We start from the raw sequence: 19701 nt of genomic DNA, 5'->3' as shown, positions 1-19701 counted from the left end.
TCACACCACTGCTCTGAGGACCCCAGCGTCCCTCCCCAAGTCCCTTCACCAGGCCACGCCATACATGACAGTTCCCGAGGCATTTCCAGGGGAAACACTCCATTCTAGCCTCTAACATTCATCCCCTGAAAGGTGAGGAAGCATTATGAAAAATCACCCTTTTACTAAAGAATGTTATTTTCTCCAAGTGGGCACAGGGACCAATTTTTATAAAATATTTTAAGTCAAACTACTTAAAAGTAGCACAAGCTATTTTCTGGCATATTCCTTTGCATCACAAACACAACTGTGCCCCATACTGATACAAACTGTAGCGACCAAACCATAAACACCCTTCAGGAAAACCCAGCAGGAACTTTCTCCTACTCTCTGGAGAGTTTTCTGTCCAGGCCGCTTCGCGGGGAAGCCCTGGTCCCCACATGAGGCTTTCCCAGCACGTGTTTCATTCTAGAATGACACCAGTGGTTTTTCAAAAGTTGGTGGCGGAAAGAGAGAAACGATTAAATGTTTTTGGATGCATGGCACAAGCAGGTGGGAGCGTGTCCATCCGGCAGGCGAGCGGCTGTCTCGCCAGCTGTCACCAGACAGGAAGGACTGACCACAGCTGGAGGCCAGGGCCCTCCCTTGCATCCTGGGGTCTGGCCTGTGCTCCAGCCCTTGAAGACCACTGAGTTGGGCAACAAGGCAAGACGCTACCTGGGGCCTTCGTGGCGAAAAGCCAGCTGGGGAGGGAGGAGAAGTTTGGGGGCCGAACCAGGACAACCCCACCAGCCAGCCTGGATCCCATCAGACTGACAGAGGACGAAGACGTGGGCTCACGGAAGCGACCAGTTGTCATCTGATAACTCAATTATCCCAACTGAGCCTTTCAAAGCCTCCTTGAACCTCTGACCTGCCCCAAACAAACAAGGCCTCTTTGTGTCTCTCTTCTTCCTATGAAATGCCAAAGCCACTCCGCGGCACAAAATAACTTTGGAACCTCAAGTTCATGATGTTTCTGACACAGACCATGTCACCAACCAGAGGTGGCACCTAAGCAGGGTAATGGCACAGAAAGTTTTCGAGGACCTGCTATTCGCTGCAAGAGCAGAGAGGAAACAAAATGGTCTCCGAGCAGACTCCGCAGGTGGAGAAGACACTGTGTGGGTGGCAGCCTGCATCGTCCTCTGTCACCGTCCCTGCCTGCCACTCTCCCCACTCTCTCAGTCCAGTGGCCTTCCTGTCACTTCCCAAGTGACGGACAACATGCTGAGGAATGCTCAAAATCTGAAAACAGCGTTATGATTTAAATCTACACAAACAACTCGAGACTTCATCAAAAACAAAAATAACCAGTGATGACATGCAAGGCTTCCACCATCGCCATTTGGGGGGGGGGGGGGCAGGCTGGGGGCGGCGATGGACGCAAACCTTCCTGCATTAAGGTTCTTAGTCTGCAGGCTTCATGTAAAGACATGGTTTCAGTTGTTGTGTTTTGTTTTTGTCTGTCTGTTTTGAAAAACGCGGCGAGGAAACGGTTCACGGGCAGCCCTGAGCAGAGCCAGCCACCTCAGCCGCATTTTCTACAGCGTCGCACCTCTGGGTTTCTCCAGGCATAGAGCTTAATCAGATTGAAACCCTCTCAGCACTTCCCATTGATAAATGGAATTAGAATTCCCACGTGGAACGAGAAATCCTAGAGTTTCAATGGCAAACTTCTGTCACGCAAGCTGATACCAGACCGTGTCTAAATTTTTTATAGGCCAAGAAAGTGGTACCAACTTTGTGACTGCACTTCTAAGTAGTATTTCTAGGCCCAGCATTCTGGTAACTTACGAGCAATTATACCAGACCCTGTGGGTGCCTCTGGTCCTGCATGAGTGGGTCCTCCGTGGCCCTCTGGCCGGCACCCCCTAGAGAGTATCCTCCATGGCAGCCCCCGCCCCCCCAGGGTGGTGCCAGTCACTGTGACATCTGAACGTGGAGGTCCACCACCACTGCCCCACCCCGCATGCGGCAGGCACACCACTGCCCGAGAGCACTCGTCCATGAGACCCAGAGGGACCCAGGCTATGCTCAGGCTGCTCCCCCACCAGACACTGGGCACACCTGTGAGCCATCACCCCCTCATCTGCCTTGGACCCCACCCTGTGAGACGTCATCACAAAAGGTATTTCAAGGGGCCGAGAGAGAGGGGCTCCCCAGATCACCCAGAAGCCCAAATTCGGAGGCCCCCAGGCCGCAGGGCTGTGCAAGTGGGGTCCTCAGCGTCCAGCACGGAGCTGACATGCAGTGGAGAATGAAGGAAGGGCCGCAGCGGCCTGCATTCAAATCCCTGCTGAGTGACCACAGACACCTTCTTAACATCCCCAAATCTGAGGAAATTACAGCATTCTAGTAGGATCGGGCTGCCAGAGGCAGGTCTCATAGAGCCTGTCACTCAGGAAGCCCTCAGTGACCGTGAGACGCTCTTATTGTCTCAGTTGTGGGTGTCGTGATTTGTCACAATGGGACTGCCTACGGCTGCCCCACAGTTCTCCTCACACCCCCTGAGAAGGGGTGGGGGGGGGAGGCAGAAACGGCCTCGCCCCTCCTGCTGGCACCCTGGAAGTCCTCCAGGCCCCCTCCCCAGTGAGGGGTGTCTCAGGGAGCAGTGGGCAGTCTGGGCCCATCGATGGCACCCGCTCCCCAGGGACCAAGCGCCAGGGCTGCCTCTTGTCCCCCCGACCTGGGCAGCCCCGAAACAGGCCACAGCAAGCCGGTCCGGATGGCATACTCGGGCAGGGGTGCCCTTGGTCGGGGCTGCCCCAGGGAGGAGCAGGTCCCATCACGTCACAGAATGAGCTGTCTGCTCCCGGGGCTCTCTGGGAAGCACGTGTGTATTTCACATCAGCAAAGTGAAAACCCAACCTCAATAGGTAGGTTGAGACGGACGGGTAAGCAGCAGCCTAGCCTGCTGGCAGACATCAAGGGGGGATGAAAGAACCCTGCACCGGCTTAGCGAGACTTAGCAGGAGTATCAGTTTACAGGTCAGCCAGTGATGGCGAGGCGAGTGGGGCTGGGGCTCCAGGCCCTCACTCAGGAGCAGGAGGCCTCAAAGCCCAGGACACGGCTGAGGACAACACACACTTCTGTTCTACCTCAGGCGTCACACATGGGCTGCCAAGGACCCAGTGCCCACAGAAGGGGTCCGGCTGCCCTTCCCGAGGCCAGTGGCACCAAGAACTGGGCATGGAGACCAAGTGACACAGGAAAGGTGGCTCGTCCACAGCCTCGAGGCCCAAGGGACATGGGGAGGGCCTTCCACACACAAAGGGCAGGGCGACTCCGAGGGTGGTGGCTGCGAGCAGGCTGAGGAGGAACAAGAGAAGAGGTGAGAGAGCTAAGCAGCACCTTACCCTGGGGGGTGTCAGAGGGAGGGGCAAAGTGGGCACAGCAACCCTGGAAGGTGACAGGGCCAGGCTGCCCCCTGGAAGGGTTCCTGGAAGGAGACAGGACCTGGGTGAAGGCACCAATTCGGGGATCCTCAGAAGTCAGAACTCCCAGGGGCAGAGAGCAAACGCTGGCTGGGTCATCCACACCCCAGTGAGGGGGGAGGGCTGGGGGCCCAATCCAGACGCAGGAGGAGCAGAAGGGGCTCACGGTGCAGATGCACAGGGACCTGGTGGCTACGCAGGGAGGGAGGTCACGTCCCTCCAGCCATGAGAGAAAGGGAGCCTGGACTCCCCACTCAGAGCCCGGGGCGCGGGGGGGCCTCCTGGCCTCCACCTGCCGACTCTAGGTCCCTGCTCATCAACTGCTCCTCACTGACAACATTTAGGAAGATACAACCGTGGTTGTATTGGGGGATCCGTATCTTTGAGGCTGCTGAGTGATTTCAGAACATTTCCCAGGTCAGGAAAACCTGGGGTGGGGGGGTGTTCCAGACTGTTCCTTAGACCTGTGGACCTCAGTCCCAGGACAGCAATATAAGACGCACTGACGAAACTAACCAACCCCCCCAAGTCACAAACACAGAAAAGGTATTTAACACTGACGCTGGGGAAAACAGCTCGAAGGCAGGGAATTCCAAAGAAAACAAGACAAATCTAAGCTGTACTGTCCACTTTTCCTGAGCTCAGAGCACTGGGCCTGAAAGGACGGGCCACATGCTGCAGGACAGCGACAGGACACCCAGGAGCTCTGCAATCGCCAGGTACAATCAACCTGCGAGGCAGATAATTCAGGCCCGAGGGAATCTGGGGGGAGTGGGGACAACCTCCTCTAAACAGGGAGCATTCCAGAGACAGGATCTCTGCTTTTTGAAGCGTGTAACGATAACATTTATTTCTTCTAAATAACACTTGCCTATTTGCAAATCTGGTGACTGCATTTGACTATATTATCGGTAAGATCTTCCTTTTAAATGAAATCGATGGCAGATTGTATTAAATATTTACAATGGATTTTAAAAGAGCAAAGGAGACACTCCTCCTGCACAGATGCACATGGGAGTGGGAGTGGAAGACATTGTGTGTGCAGAGTGGGTGACAGGAGTTCATTCTGAAGCCAGTTCACCCAGGTGTCCCTTTGACACCAGGCCAGGAGCTGACATTAATCCAGTGGACCTTAGCGTAAGATACATCCTAATTCAGGGTATTTACTTATTTACTGCTTTCTAATGGATGTTTTCCTCCAGACCCTGAAAGAAAGGCTGCAGAGAAGACAGATTTCTGTCCTCCGTTCTCAACTGCTCTGCCAGCATGATGGGAAGTGACTGGGTAACCTTCCCCTGGCTGCTCAAAACGCCAACTATTTCTTCCACACAAACAAGGCCCGTCAGGGTGTCTGCACGCTGCCAGGCAGCTCATTACAGCCATGCCTGACCCGGCGTTCCCAGTCAGAGGGGATTCCAGCGGCTCTCCACAGACAAATAAACAGCAAATACTTATAGGGACAGCCTTGGAGGACCGATTCCTTAATCAACAGTTAAAGAAGCAAATTGGATTTGCCCTATCACAAAAAAAAAAAAAAAAAAAAAAAAATTAATTCCAGATTGTCGTTTTTGTCTTAAGTACAAGAAGGTTGTCTTATAGGCTTGGCTGGATAATTTCATTTTAAAAGTATCTCTAAAATTTGACATCCCTTGGGACCTGTGGTTTTCTCCATCATTATATAACTGTAAACTTCTGGATGTTAGAGATTGGATAATTTCTTTCAGCTGGACCTGGCCTCCAGCGCGTTTGGATGCTAAGGATGAGTGCCAATGGCTCACCAGCTAGCAGGCGAGCTTCGGAACAAGACGGGTCCCCGGCAGGCAGATCAAAAGTTTTAGTGTGCAGGACTTTTCTTATTCATGCTCCTTAACACATCCTCTTCTCTCTCTGCTATTAGTTGAGAGGCCTGTTAGACATTCTTATGATGGGCCGCGTCCACACTAGTGAAAACAACACAGAAACAAACCTCCAGTCTCCTTTAAGGCTTTTGGGCTTGGTCCTATCGCGCCACCTTTCCATGCTGAGCTCTTTGGAACCATATGTTCGTGAAACGTTCTGGAAGGAAGCTGGCCGTCAGCAAATGACAGTCATGGGCCAGCAGACCCCGCCGAGACTGTAAACCGCTCAGTCCAACCAGAGGCACGTAAGGTGCAGCACGTGTCTCCACGGGTAAGAAATTCCCCCGGACTTCCCCACCCAGTGCAGGATTTCTGCGTGAACATTTCATCTTCAGTGGTAGGTTATTATGGCCTTTATGTTTTAATCCATTCGTTTTACACCGTGGGAAAAGAAAAATATCCCTATTCTAGTAATCAAGTTATTCCTGTAAAATCCTAAATAAAATGAGAATTTTATTAAAGATATTTATCTTCTCCAACAAGAACAAAATCAATTTGCACTGCCGGTCCCGCATCGAGTTACAGTAACATTAAAATGTAGTGTTTATTTGCGGGTGGGGCCATTTCTCTTTCAGGTCGGTCAGTGAGGAGACTACCACGGGGCGCCTCCCTCAGAACCCCAGCTTGGCGGCTGGACCTGAGGAGAGCATTTTTATTGTTAATCAATGCCAATCAATTCTGAGCCTTGATGTTAAATAGGGATCAATACCACTGAGCTGCAGATGAGATCTGATTTCAATTGGTGAGCAAACCTGCAGAAGTTTTTAATCATAAGGTAAATCAAGACCTGGAACATAAGTCAGGTGAATTAATACAGGCCGTGCAGGACCTCTCTTGCCACTGATCCACACAAGGAAATTTCTGTCATATTTCATTATCACTCCTAGGCCAAGCCGAAGGCTGCGTTTGGGGACCATTTTCCTAGCGGAAGCTGAGCGCCCCTCGCACTGCACAGCGAGTCTTCCCGCAACTGCAGCTGCCGGCCCGCCGAGTATAGTTATACGTATGCCCCATGAATCTCATTTTATGCGATTAAGATCCATAAAAATTCAATAGCTTTTCTTCTGCAATTCACATTTTACCTGGTGAAATATCATAAGAATTTCATTATCTTTGCAGCTGTTGCCTAGGATCAAGCAAAGGTTATTATCCTCTTCGAAAACACTATAGAATATGTACGAAAATGTCAGGAGAACTGGGCATTTAAAGCTTGATTTTTTAAAAGAAAAACACTGTCTGAAGTTTAGAATAAACTGTACTTGACATTTATGTACCATGATGCATTTCTTGGTAAACTGATTTTGCAAGGAAATTCTTTGACTTGGACTCTGTGACTGGATTGTAAAAGGAAAGGGGGAAATGGGGAGGGGGGAGGCAAGCAAGGGAGGGAAGGGGGGTGGCGAGGCAATCCAAAAGCAAAGCTCCCCCCACGTCAGACTGTATAGGATTTCTTAACCTTTCAGATAACCATCACGGGAAAGATAACTCCGAGAACCCTAACCGATTGCCATGGCCTAATCCTATGGATCATTCGGGCCCATTTAAAGCATTTGAAGAAAAATGGCCAGTGCAAAGCAGGTGATTGATCAGAACGCTCTGTAAATCATGCGAATTCGGTACAGTCCTCTGGCCTCCACTGCTAGGGTTCCATCTATGATGATAAATTAGCATTAGATGGAACCTAATGAGTTTACTAAACATTTGGGATTTGTGCTAATAAACTGGCTGGCTGTGAACTAGCAGAAGCAATGAGCAGTCCCGGGGCTCCCTCTTATCTCTGTACATGACAGTGAAACCACGCTTCCAATCTGCGATCAATTCATCATCCGACACCATTGTACATTCTTCACAAAAAGATAATTACTGCTTCCCTGGATCAGGACGCTCATATTTCCTTGGAATTGCGGGTCCTGATAGCAGGCACTGTCACCACTTCCTCCAAGCCCCACTCTACAGCTCTATTTATGATCATTATTTTCGCCTAAACAAGCCTTTTTCCTCAACTTGATAACGAAACCCGCTATGATGAGAAGCGAACAGTTAAGGCATTGTTTCCTCTGCGGAGTGCTTTTACGTTTAGTGGAGGCCGCTGACAAATATTTTATTCAGGGCATTAGTAAAAGTTTCCACTCGTTAGAAGATAGCGCTTCCATTTCCTTCCAAAAAAAAAAAAAAAATCCTGTTCCAGGCTCTGATTTGTTCAAAAACAGAAAGGGAGTGAGAGCAAAGCAAGTAACGTAACAGAGAATAAATCAAAACGTGATTAAAAAGCCCGTGGCTGGTTTCAAACCCCACGCCCCCCCGCTCTGCTGCCCCCACGTTTCTAGACCCTCCTGCCCTGCCGACTGGTCACCTCTGTGTGACCCCAGCACACACAATAAATTACCATAACACACAACTCTGAAACAATGTAAATTAGTTACTGCTCACAGTCTAATAAATGGGAACAAATGTGTTTGGGGCTGGAATGGGGTTCTGGATGCTCTAATTGCTGGGAATAATTATGATGGGGTCTCAGGAAGCATAAGCAGCAGTCACTTGCCATGACAAATACCCTCAGCCCAGCAAATATGCTTCTGATCCCAACACGTGGAACAGCCCAGTCATTTCTTTCTTAACCTTAAAAGGTCCTTATGTACCTTGGCAGTATTCCTGATCATGTGTGAAAGAAAGCCTTTTTAAAACCATGAGGCATAGCTACATGTCATATCATTCTGAATCAAGGCAAGTTTGTTTTCATAGTAAAGCTTTTCTTAGACGGTCATTGGTGCGCTGTCCTCTGTGGGAGCAGTGAGCCCAACACAAAGCGTTGGTGGCCAAAAAGAAGTAAGAGACAGTCACTCATTTGTTGGGGCAGAGGGACAGAGCGGATCCATTGCTGAGCTGCAGAGAGGCACACCTCTGGATGGGGAACCTAGCCGTTTATTAACTTGCATAACTCATTTATTTGTTCAAAGTAATGATCTTTGGGGAAAGGGCTGTTATATTTAGAACCTGCTTGTCAAATTTAATAAATGATAGTTATTGCCATTTTTCCCCCTGAAAGCACTTTCCCAGATCCTTCCCACCTTTCCCTGGGGCCCCCGCTGGCCAAGGAGCGATCGGCAGCCAGCGTCTCGGTAACTGATGGCTACTGCCCGGTGGCCGGATCAGGCCGATGACCTCCGACGGTGGGGATGAGCTTCACGTCTAATCCAATCCCCCACTTATTTCCTGACCCAATCTTCCTGATGTCAGAGGACGAATCGCTTCATTGAGAAGATGGAAATGGACGGGGGAGCTCCCTTTGGCAGCATTTCCAATAACCAAATATCAGGCAGGAGAGACACGAGAGAGGCCGCCGAGGACCACCCCATCCCTGCACACGGGTCTGATTTACAAACCTTTCCTAATGCGAAACAAATGCTGTGGGTGTGAATTCATACTTAACCATAAAAACCCGTGCATTACTCTGTCTCATATTAAATACCACATATAACTCTCAGCAGGTTTTATGTTGTGTTTTACTGTCCGCAATGGCTAAAGCTGGCCTAACATTTTGTTTGGCAATTAGGAAAATTTGTAGTTTAATTTATTAAACCAAAAAAAAAGCCAACAACTACACTGAATGCTGAATTCATTCCGTTTTTATGCCACAGTGCAGCGTATCTGCCGTCCCGATAATTTAATCATGCTCCCTTTATGGCCAATGCTATTTAAGTATTCTAAAAAAGTATTTAGGGAAAAAAACCCTGATAATAAGCAAAATCGAGTCATACCACTTAAATAAATTCTTGGTAAATAGTTCCAATGTTTTCATTTTCTTGCAAAGGAGCTAACTGTTTCATGGAAAAAAAAGGGGGGGAGGGGTGGGACACGTAAACTCCTAAAAGCCACCAGAAATCCACAAACAGCCAAGTATCAAAACACTATGGGTCATGATAAGCTCAGGAGTAAAGGAGTTTATTACAAAAATACCAAGACATTAAATGAAAGGAAAAATATTGCTCAGAAACCTTTAAGAACAAATTGACATTCAGAAAGTATTATCAGCGGCTATAAAGCCACAAAGACACATGGCAGAACCTAAAATGTACATTTCTAAGTGAAAGAAACCAGCCTGAAAAGGATACATGCTGTATGATTCCAACTCCATGACATTCTGGGAAAGGCAAAACTAGGGAGACAATGAAAGAGCAGGGGCTGCCAGGGGTTGGGCGGAGGGGGGACGAATGGGGTGAGCACAGAGGACGTTTAGGGCAGGGAGACTGTTCCGCATGGTACTAAATGGTGGGTACCTGTCATCATGCATTTGTCCAAACTCGTAGTATGTACAACAGCCAGAGTGAACCCTGATGCAAACTGTGGACTTAAGTTAATCACAACATATCCCTGCTGTGTCATTGATTGTAACAATGTATCTCACTAATGCAAGATGTTACTAAAAGGGAAGGGGGGTGACATGGGGACTCTACTTTCTGTAAACTGAAAACTGCTCTAAAAAATAAAGTCTATTAATGTTTCTAAAAAGCGTTATCAGGACACCTTGGCATCTACGTCAAAGATAGAGGGACAAAATGTCAAGTTGGGGTAGTTTGTCACTGGTACTGGTGTGACCTGAGTGTCCCTGCTCCGTGGCCACCAGCTCCCAAGCACCCGTTTCTATCTCCCAGTCTTTCTTCCTGGCCATGGGACGCCATGCCAGGGAGCTGGCCACGTGGTTCTGGGCCATGACAACTCCGAAGGGACATAGCTGGATGCCTGCTGACCATACTCCCTGATGCGTAATGTTTTAGAAAACTTAGGGGATCCTCGGGAAGGAACCCCCCTTCAACAGGACTGGAGAGCAGCGTCCCTGACCCCTCCCCAATGTCAAGTTGGCTTTGCTGGGTGTTCCTTAAAGTAAAAGGGGCACCTTCCCCCATTGGGCCTTCTGTGCAGGCCCCATCCCCCCCCAGAGTTGGGGTGCCCTGCTGTCCTGCCCCCACGTGCACGCCTCAGGAGGGCGTGCTGCCCGCCCGTGCCCATAACCAAATCCCATGCCTGTGCTGCACATGTTGCCTTCAGACAGCCCCAGACCAGGCGTGGGCTCCAGACCTGCTTTCAGGGACTCCATAACATCCAGACTGGCCATTTCGGCGCAAGCTTTCCATTTCAATGAAAACTTGCAGCAAGGGGGAGGTTGTGTGGTTCTGTATGAAACCATTGTTGAAGCCTTTACTGGGACCTACGGCAGGCCTCAGTGGTCCAGGTTGGTCTTTCCCCCTTTGGAAATTCGTCATCACAAGGGCACGTGTTTTTAGGGCCTTAAACACCGCCAAGTTTTGTCTTGCTGTTCTAACATGGCACCCTGCCCCCAACTGCTTTCTGCTGAGAGAGAGAAGGGGAAAAGATAGGCAATGGGGGGGGGGGGGAGAAGAGAGGAGGGGGCGGAGGGAGGAGGGAGAGCGGGGCGGAGGCAGGGGCGCGGCTGGAGCTGCCTGTCTGGGCAAAGGCAGCCTCCCCCCCAGATGTGCGGCTCACTGCACACCCAGCAGAGACACGCTGGAGCCGACTCCTTCCGCCAGCGGGGCCTGGGCTCTGCGTCCCACAACTGCACAGCCCCAGCCCCTTCCTTTCTGCACATGTTAAACTCATTTCCTCGTGAATTACTGGGAAGGCAGGGCGCTACCCCCTCTGCTGTTTTCAGATGGTGCAGCCCGTCCACTGCTGGCACTGCAGCCGGCCGCATGCAGCTGCAGCGTTTTCTAGCCCAGCAACTTCCAGCAAAGGAATGACAGAGGGATATTTTTCATGTTTTGTTTGTAAAGGGAAATGAGTGATTCGAAAACAACCAAAATGCGAGCTTCCCCATTGCCCCCCCCCCCCGCACTCTCCATCGAATTGTTTGCCAATTTATAGCATTTATTATGTTGACAGAGATGCCTGACTGTTTTCTGAATAGTTTTAAAAACAGTTTTCTCGGGCCTCTACCATTTAATGAACGCAAGTTACCCCAACGTCTAAGAAGCTTATAAAATACCACCGAAAAGCCCTTGACACATAAAATTCCTCCGCTTATTTTTCTAAATTATAGCCATATTTTTATTTTAAAGCATTAATAATACCAGCATAATGTTTCATTATATAGAGTTTTGACCACAAACATTTTTGGGAGATTTGCTATGAAGATAAACAAACAAGAGAAGCTTGTGTTCTGGCGAGCTGACGGAGTGAATGGTTTTCATTTTCTCCGAGTGTAAGCTCTAGAAGCTTTGCCAAAGTACAGGTTAAGCTCTGTGAGTTTTCACTTCCTGTACCCCTACTTGTCAATCACTTCCTGTCTGCAGCGACAATTTCCATCATTAGAGCTTGGAATTTTTATCTCCTCCAACGTGTCTCCCCTTGCCACTGTTAGTTTGAATTCTGATAAATTATTCAGCATCTTTGAAAAGTAACCGAAAATTACAGCATCACCGTGAGCCCCCTAAGCGTGCAGCAAGGATCCCCGTCCTCCTGGTTTGTCTCCTAAATGCTCTGCTGAGGCCAGCTTCTGCCGCTTCCTCGGCGGCATGAGAAGGCCTCTGGCCAGCCCCAATTATCTTCTGGTGCACAGAGAGTAATTATTTGCTTCCTGTAAGCATGCGTAACAGAACCCTGAGTTTGGACGGCTTTCCATAAGGTAATCCAATTCATCCAAGCCATCCTAACACAATTACAGGCACTGGTAATATCTTTGCTTTTCACCTGATAAGGCCGCAGCAGAGGCGCGGGATGGCTTGCGTCAACATACCTCCTGGACTATAGCTTTTGACAGCCCCGCTTTCAGCCTTCCCCTCCGCCCCCCTGCATTTTCATACCCAGCAGAGTGCTGCTCGGAGCTCCGTGCACAGCAGATCCAGGAGACTTCTCCCCTGCACATGCGGACGGGAATCAGAGTGTTTCAGAGCATTGCGGAAGTCATTATGGATGTGTGGCTTGTTTGAAAACCCAGCCTTGCACTGGCCTGGCCCTGGAGTCCTTCCCTAGGCCAGGCGGCCATAAATCTCGGCAGGCCTCCTCAGCCTAAACCAGAGAGGCAGGCTCTGGCCTGGTGGTCAGCTCCCCTCCTCTCCTGGCCCTGAACCTCCGTGGCCACCACAGCCGCATGCACTGTGGCACACAGTGGCGGTCAGCACACAGACTCAGCACGTGTGATGCAGACTCCAGCGCGGGGGGGGGGGTTCCAGGAGAAGAAAACATACAAAGTGGGAGCTGTTCCTGGTGTCCCCTATTCAAATGAAAGCCTGTCATTGTGACTCAATCACGCAGCTCTTCCTTTTCTGTTTATTTTCAGAAGTTTATGAAAAAAAATTGTTAGAGGATGAATGAGCGTGGTGAACTTTTTGCCTCTCTCCACTGGCATGCCAGGGAATAAAACAGCCATTCACACCTGAGTGCATCGAAGCCAGTGGGGCTGGTGCCAGGCAAAATCAGATTCTTTGTAGCCAGGTCCATTCATCCAAACTGTGCTTTTCATACTGCCAAATATCTAGCCAGTGTTTCCCCTTCACTGAAGTCCCAATGTATTAAAACAGTCCCTGAACCAAACAGGCGTCTCAAACATACGGCCAACACCAAGAGGAGCGTTGGGGATGCAGAGGCCTACTCACTGATAATTATATTCACATCTTTAAGGAAACTGAGAAGGAAAAATTAACACCAAACTATACTGTTTTCATTGCGTTATGCAGATGAAATGACAAGCTGTCGTTTAAGAAGTTAATAAACAGTCCCCGTTTTGCAGGTTATCCAAATGCTGCTGAATGGAAAACCTTGGATCACTAAATGGTGTGTAATTAAAATTATTTTTAAAATCCTCCTTGACAGGCTCGGGCTTAGCCAAAATGTAAATGACATTAAAGAAGACAATGAATTTAATTTTATTTAATGTCCCTTTTTGCAGATCCTCATTTACATAGCATTTTTAACAAAAGCGCTGACCTTATAAACGCTGGCATTTGTACAGCTCCCTCGGAGTTGGATTTAATCAGGCCCGTGCAAAGCCATGAGGGAGGAAGCTTTAAGTTCTGTGCTTGGAGATGGAGTAGGAATAAAAACATTGGGACTGGTCAAATGTTTATCCTCCCCGCTTCTGAAAACAACCTGACAAGAAGATGTAAGGGACTGGGGAATAACCCGGTGCTGTTTATAAGGCTTCGTAATAATCATACATAATCGTTTGGAAATATAGCTAATAAAAAATATAATGAGTGTTCAGCAAAATCGGCATTAGGCCCAAATTACATGATATTAATACTTGAACAGGTGCAGAAAGGCGCTTTAAATGAGGTAAATGAATAAAATGTCCCAGAGCACAACTGTGTGTGCTGACAAAAAGTCAATGCCATGAATAATTCAGTGAGGAGCAGTGCCAGCAAAGGGCGGCTCTCTTTGACCTTTGTGACAGGAAGTGAAAGGAAACACTGTTGACTAAAAAAAAAAAAAAGGAAAAGAAAGGGAGAGGGAGAGAGGGAGAGAGAGAAAGAGAGAAAGAGAGAAAGAAGGAAAATCTCCACTCGGTCTTCAGCTACCACCAGCGTTCTGCAATCACTTTAAAGGTGTAAACTTAAAACTCATAAATGAATCAGAGTGAGGCTTCGGAGGGCTGGGGCGGGGGGGAGGGGGCAGAGTTAAAACTGTTGGTAGTTAGGGCATCTGACTAAGGACAATGTGAAATCGCAGACAATGAAAGGTTAAGTAAATAATATCTTTCTACAATCCAGTGTCAATTATGTATAAAAATCTGAGGTCAGCTGAAAAGTATTTTCAGAGCCCACAGGCTTGAAATTTTGTAACAGCTGTTAAATATGACAAAACTTTCCTCCCCCCACCCCAAACTAAAGCTATTCCAAACTCTGTATGAAAGAAAATGGGATAAACAGATGTCTGGCTTCCAGACAGGAAAGTAGGACAGACTTGGAATGATAAGTCTCCCAAACTCTATAGACCAATGCCAAATTTACTGGGGAGGGGGCAATGCCCGCCACAGAGATGCCAGCGAGTAAGACGCCTGAGATGGTGCCATCTGGAACCGCCCCGCCGAGCACGCTCCCGGCGCAGCATGGAGCACAGTGTGCGACCCGACCCCTTTGGATGGTCGCAGCACCCACCCCCTGCCGCCTCCACAGTCGGCCTTCCCAGTTTCAACAGTTGGACCCTGCACCTCCAGTCCACTCAGGCCAGGCAGGCATGGGGCGGTAAGAGCGGGCGCCTTCCCGGGCACCCAGAGAGCCTAACGCGACCCCCCGGGATGGGATGGCACGGGAGGAGGACGACGGCCAACGTGTGGTTTTGGTTTAGCAGCTACAGCGACATCCTGTAATCATTTACAGCCCTTGGAATGTACGGGTGAAACAGGAGAGATTTATCTGTTCATAGTTGGGATATGTGGACAATGGAAGTTCCTAATGAAGACCATCTGCTTTTGTGTTTTCCCAGAAAACATTATTCCACGAGGAAAACGATACCCCCATCCTTTCCAGCAGTACCGTGAAACATCACGTGTGTGCACACACATGTACACATACATGCACATGCATGTGGTTACACGTGCCTGGGTGTTCACACACACACACACACACACGTGCCCTTCCCCCCTTTGCGTCGCGCGCTCTGCAGGTCCCTACAGTCTACCCGCCGTGCTTTCTCCTGGAGTATCTCCTTACTGACCACACTTCTTACTTTAAAACATTATGCTTCTCCTTTACCCCATAAGGTGTTGTATTATTTTAAATACAGTGCAGTATAATTATATTTGTGGAGCTATAAAAAATGGTTTCCCTAGCATCGTTTTACAAGGAAGAAAACAGTTAAGGTAAGTGACAACTTCACAAAAAAAGGGTTACGTAAAGAGATAGCCTCACTTTCCCCCTCTTTTCAACTCAGAAAGGTCTTCATGCTGTTCGTGAGTATTTAATGCTTCTGAAAGATAACTGAACTAAATTGTGTAATTAATTGATTTAAGGCGTCAGAGTCTATAGAATGTGACTTGCCTGCCAGAGCGGGGACTTACTTCTCTGCTCTCATAACACAGAAAAGCAGTCTCGGCATGCCGGAAGAGCCTCCTCGGCGTGGGCTAGTACAAATGTGGGCCCATTGATCTCAATTCAGCTTGGAATTATTGGTTTATGTCCTCAGGACAAATATGCCTTATCTGGTCAGAACCTGCTAAATGTACCCAAAGGCCACGAGGAGCCGGAGAAGCACGCTGTATATAATTCTTTTTTAAGCCAACTAACCAAGTGATGACAGTGCTGATGGAGACCTGTGGGCTGACTCCCCCGTCTGAAGGGGGCTTTACTCGGCAGCACTCAGGAGGAAACACGGGCAGAAGCTCCACAGCAGCAACTAATTTTAGGAGGCAACACACACCCCACAAAAGTGGTTCTCATTATGAAACTGAAACACATCTCAGTGGCAAAAGACAGCATCCTTTTGAAGATGTGCCCCTCCTATAGGCATTTTTCTTTCTCTGATTAACACAACTTGCCTCAGTGAACACTAAATGCTTCATTTTCCCCCCTAGAAATATGCCTCAAACTGAAGAGTATGCCAATACTGCAATCATTACACGAGAATTTACATCAAGCAACAAAATGTGAATAGTATTATGTCATTATCAGTGACAGCTCTCTTAAGAATGGTGAAAATGTACATTCCATTTGTCATTACATAAAACTATCCTTACCTTAATATCCCTAACATGGAAGGTGATTAAAATTCCTATAAAATTGTCATATCTTTGAATTTAGAAGCCGAGCAGATTTTTCATCAATAATTAAGACCTCCAAAGCATTTATGCCAGGCGTAAGGAGCTGCAATCCTCCTTATTCAAATAAACTTGGTAAACCCATTAACCAAATGTTTTTACATTTTTCCCCTCCTCTCATGCCTCTAGAATATCAAATGATCACACACTTCTCTTAGGTTAGAAAGGTATCAGTAATCTTAGCACATATTGTAGTTAACCAAATATAAGAGAGCATTCACTCAGACCAGAATCAAAGAGGCATTTCTGCCTATCTAGGGGAGCTACCTCTCATGTGATAAAAACTAGTATTAAAGGTTATTCCGTATCAACAGTCAATAAATGATCGAACGCCACACAAACCCGAAGTGATTTTAAAGGGAGAAAACACAGCATTCTTGTGCCAGGCTGAAAACCTCATGATTTAAAAACAAGTCATCTTTTTAAATGTATAACTATCACAAACTGAAGACAACTCAAAAGATGAAACACTTCACAATCCTGTACAACGAGCAAACACGGCTGCCTTTTCAAGCATCTGACACTCAGACGAGATTCCAATAGCTACTCAAACACTCTAAGCCAATCAAGAAAATAAAATAAATTCAGTTACAAGACAACAATCCGAGGCTGGATGATTTCCGTAGCCACAACACTAAAGACAAATATAATTATATTGATTTTTTTGTAGTTCGAGTTCTATAAAGTGTTGAACTTGTTCTCAATTGCCTGAGTGACGGCCACAACTGGTCAACCCTATTTGATTACTAATAAGAGAGCTGTCCCTTCTGTCAGATACCGAGCATTCTCCACTAAGCAAACAGCTATTCCAGCTAGTTAAACATTAGCACTGCTCTCCACTGGTGGCGCATATTTCTTTAGGCTTAACTCATGGAGTTTTCCGGGTTTAATTTTTCAGACACTGGACAGCAAAGTTCATGATCAAAAGATAACTTTGTAATGAAAGCTGCTGAAATTCAACCCCTCTTCAAAACAGTCTAAACCTCTGCTTCACAAAACTGGTGTCATATGTACACGTCTAACATTTATTTGATTTGGGTACCAATTTCACAATCCGCAGTCAATCACACCCTGGGCCTTTCGCTATTGCTACCCATTGTTGGGAAGAAAGAAATCCTCCCCTCCTGCAGGTCACCCAAACCCAGCGACTTGGGTGAGTGTTCCGAGGGGGGGGGGGCGGTGTTTTTGTTGTTTCAACGAAAGCCATGCCAAATGCACATTGACACTATTAGGACTAATGATTAGTAGCTGAAAGGGATGCAACTGTGGCCCAAGGAATATGATAAATAACAAGATGAAGAGCAGCAAATGTAAAGAATGCATACAGCTCAGCTAGTTATGGAAATTAATGTTGGAAAATGGAACCAGCATGTGTAATTAGTTTCAATTATAACAACTTTGGTTTGTTAGTTACATATTTGCTACTTGACATAAAACGACAGCCACAATTGGAAAAAAATTAGGAGACATTTTGCAACTAATTGAGAGCAGATTAAATTCATTCTAACACTGGGCAACAATTACAACAGTAATACCACCCAGGTCTCAACTTCAGCTATCATCTGAGATAAAAATAATGCAAAAATGAAATACTTGTTAACAAATTAGCAAAAAGCATTTTATGACATATCTCTGGGTTTAAAGCCAGAAACTCTCTAGGCATAAAGTGCTCCTCACAGTGAGAGCAGTGGCAGATGAAACTGCTTCCCTTGACAACTCGCAAGCAATTACTGAATCCCCACAGAGCGAGCCACCAGGTTTCCAAGTCAACCCACCTGTGCGTGATCACACACACGACAACAAATGGTGCAGCGCACAAGATGAGCTCAACCCCAGACTCAAAAATACGGAGCCACTGGAAACCAAGCAAGGCAAAGCGTTTGGTTGTTACTGCACTTTGGCTTTGAAAAAATAAAGAAGTCATCCTTACCTGTCAATGATCACAGGGTCTGAGGGCGTTTCGTTCCGATTGCCACAACTTTTCTTGTCACAGCACCGGCTGGGGAGTAATCGGCAACAGTGGTTTTAATATGCATTTCATCCGTTCATGCCCAACTTGTAATTTTCTTTCTAAGTCTGACAGTGCAGCGGCTGGAGTCAAGAAAGTAAGTTATCCTAGCAAGGCAGTTTGGCGAATTAAAACCCAGTGAGTTCACGTGCTCCATGGCCAAACTTCTAATGGAACTTTCTACCGGAAGGAGCAAAGTTGAACCTATCTGTTCCTAGTAGGAGGGTAACAGAGCTACCACCTAAATTGTGATGGTAAAATATGGAAAACATGCTGCTGGTGTTTGCCTTTGCAGGGAACTGAGGAGAAGGGAGGCAGGAGGCTTGGGAATAACTTTTCACAGCTTCAGCTTTTGTTTACCTCTAATTGTCAAGCTGTTATTTCTGGAAAAGATGCAAGATGCCACCTTCAACCAATATTTCTTTTGGGCATTTAATAATTATAAGCACAAAAGCATGCATCCATCTATCAGAAACTTCTATTGTTCCTTCTTTAAGCCTACCTTAACTCCGTTATTGAAACTTTAATTAAAGCAGAAATGAAACAAAAATGTTATGCTTCTTGCATTTTAAAAAAGCATACTTGTATAATGGTTACATGTCTAAATTAGCTAAATTAACACCATATGGTAGGCAAAGTATATAAAGCCTTTTAAAGCTGACAGCTAAAGTGATTAAAGAAAGTCTACAGTCTTCCACTTAGAGCTTAAATCACATCTGTGCGCTTTCTATGTTAATTGCAGTACATGCAGAAGTGGATAATAAAGAAATTCCACTTTATTGGTTGTAATTTATATTTATTACCTGATATGAGAAAAAGTCAGCTTTTGTATATTAGTGCTGTAACAATATGTCTGCTCAGAAATGGCATTTAGGCAACCGGCATCCGTAGCCAGGCAGAGTATGCCCCTCAGAGTCTGCGGCCTGCTACTGTAGCCTGCAAGCCTGCAAAGCAGGTCCTTATTATTTCTCGCAACGATATTTCACATGCCGCACATACAAAGTCAATGATGCATTTTTATTTGCCATGTAGGGGTGAAACTCTTGTGGTAGTTAGAAAAAACAGGTGGGAAATGGCTCTTCTGACAGAGCTCTCCAGTAAGGCGCACACTCTAACAACAATATGAACGATGCCTGGCTGCTCTGGGGAAGAGGTTAACTGACAGAATCGCAGCCCTATTCTCACATACACCAGCTCCATAATAAGTACAAAAGCGTTTTCCTTTTATCAAAAACAGCCGATTGTATAGCTCAGGATGCGAGCGCTGAAGAAGGAAATAGTAAAGTGACTCCAAGTGATCTCTGACTCCTCCGCCAGGGACACAGGCACCACCCAGAACCCGTTTTCATTTTTGACGACATCGCAGCGACACGGCCAACATATTAATCGGCTCTGCTGAGCAGACCGTCGCGGTGATCGTCATCACTGGAGGGAAATGAGCCGGGCTCCTGGGCGACCAGCGTGTGGCCCGGCCGATTACATTTCAATCGATGCCCTTCCCGAAGCTGGGCGGGGTGGCGGCGCCTGGACACGGCGTCCTTTGTAGACGCAGCTGGCGCCGCCCGCCCGCT

At 47.3% G+C, this 19701-nt stretch overlaps 1 protein-coding gene across 18 annotated transcripts in view; it reads right to left on the bottom strand.

Moving 5' to 3' along the window:
- The window catches only part of EBF3 (EBF transcription factor 3), a 125330-nt gene that overhangs the window by 91780 nt on the left and 13849 nt on the right, over positions 1 to 19701 (bottom strand). For all 18 annotated transcript variants that reach the window (XM_074338796.1, XM_019728256.2, XM_019728267.2 and 15 more), the window contains one exon: positions 18053 to 18121. In XM_074338796.1, the coding sequence (XP_074194897.1) occupies positions 18053 to 18121 (69 nt within the window). The remainder of the gene's footprint in view (positions 1 to 18052; positions 18122 to 19701) is intronic.

This window comes from Rhinolophus sinicus, linkage group LG07, assembly GCF_036562045.2.
Source record: "Rhinolophus sinicus isolate RSC01 linkage group LG07, ASM3656204v1, whole genome shotgun sequence".
In the NCBI taxonomy this organism is placed as follows: domain Eukaryota; kingdom Metazoa; phylum Chordata; class Mammalia; order Chiroptera; family Rhinolophidae; genus Rhinolophus; species Rhinolophus sinicus.
This window is presented reverse-complemented; position numbering and strand designations above follow the sequence as displayed.